General features: G+C 30.5%; 1 protein-coding gene across 1 annotated transcript in view; it reads right to left on the reverse strand.

The window, feature by feature from the left end:
- Positions 1–649: 649 nt before the first annotated feature.
- Positions 650–1,308, reverse strand: part of LOC119593126 (cell division control protein 6 homolog) — an 8,453-nt gene continuing 7,794 nt past the window's right edge. Inside the window, 1 exon segment of the mRNA XM_037942091.1 lies at positions 650–1,188. Coding sequence (XP_037798019.1) covers positions 1,078–1,188 — 111 coding nt within the window. The 3' untranslated portion in view covers positions 650–1,077.

Here is a 1,308-nt window from a genome sequence, read left to right on the forward strand (position 1 = left end):
GATACTGTGGGGCAAAATATGATGTTGCAGAAGGTTGTGATGTCATTATATCACATCACAACATAGCACATTATGAAAGTCACATATTGTTGGTATTAATGATATGACTATAACAAATATTTTATATCAGAGGGTGAGCCTCCCTTTAACACTGCTAACATTCTCCCTACATCAGTTTCATTAAATGAAGACAGGCATAATTAAATTACGTATTAAATTGATCTTTATTTTCAAACATAATTTGGTCTTATTTTGCCATTAAGTCTACATATAAAACAATACCCGCATTCTTTACTTCACTAAAAATGCTGGGTTACAAACTAAACAAGATCTTTACACAGGGAAATGATTCTTTATGTGAAACTTCACTTCTGAAAGAAATTACTTACTTAAAACAACATTCCATATTACAGAAAATATTATAATAAATTATGTATTAATCCCTAAATAATTAGTTTATATATTCTGCCTAAAGCTTTGAAATGAAGATTTCTTCAAATCCGTTAACAAGTTACACAAGAGATTTTGTTTGTGACTTAGAATCACAACATTTTGCACTTGTATGATCCATTTACATATAATTTGCTACTTCCAGTAATTCTCAAGAAAATTATATTTCTAGTATATAAAAATTGAAAATTTAAATTTTGTAGCAAATCTATATAAAAATAGTACTGAAAATTGCAAACTCATTTGCACTAGTACCTCTTGCACACTTCATACAAATCTTTTCACTATAAAACATATTCATGCATGTATGGCCTTCTAAAACAAAAAACAATATCTTTGGCATGCAACCACAGGCATCAACACATCATCCATGCAAGCACGCTTTAAATAAAACCTCATTTACTTCACTGAGCTAAAACACATGATAACAGGCAAACCGACTAAAAAAGCTGTGTCATCGACAACATAAAGGTATATTCACAAAATTCTACTAAGTTAAATGATCAGTTTGGGTGTAATTTATGCCTCAATGATTCTTAAATGAAAATGATCACCTCCAAATGAAATGAATGGGAGCAAAATGCTTTATATACATAATGAATTCTCTTTTAAGATCTAGTAATTGTTTTACTGTTTACATAGCTTCCCTAAGCTTTCTTTATCTTCTAGTATAGCTGCTAAGAGGTTTCTGTCGCCTAATGTCTGTTCTGCTTCATCAACATTAAGACGTAGGATGACCTGCAACACAAATAGGTATATTAGATACACAAATAAGAACATGATATGGACACTGAACAAACTTTTACAATAAAAGAAAACCTACACCCATACTTTCTGTGAACAGTGACTCCATATCTT

Source organism: Penaeus monodon, chromosome 31, assembly GCF_015228065.2.
Source record: "Penaeus monodon isolate SGIC_2016 chromosome 31, NSTDA_Pmon_1, whole genome shotgun sequence".
Classification (NCBI taxonomy): Eukaryota; Metazoa; Arthropoda; class Malacostraca; order Decapoda; family Penaeidae; genus Penaeus; species Penaeus monodon.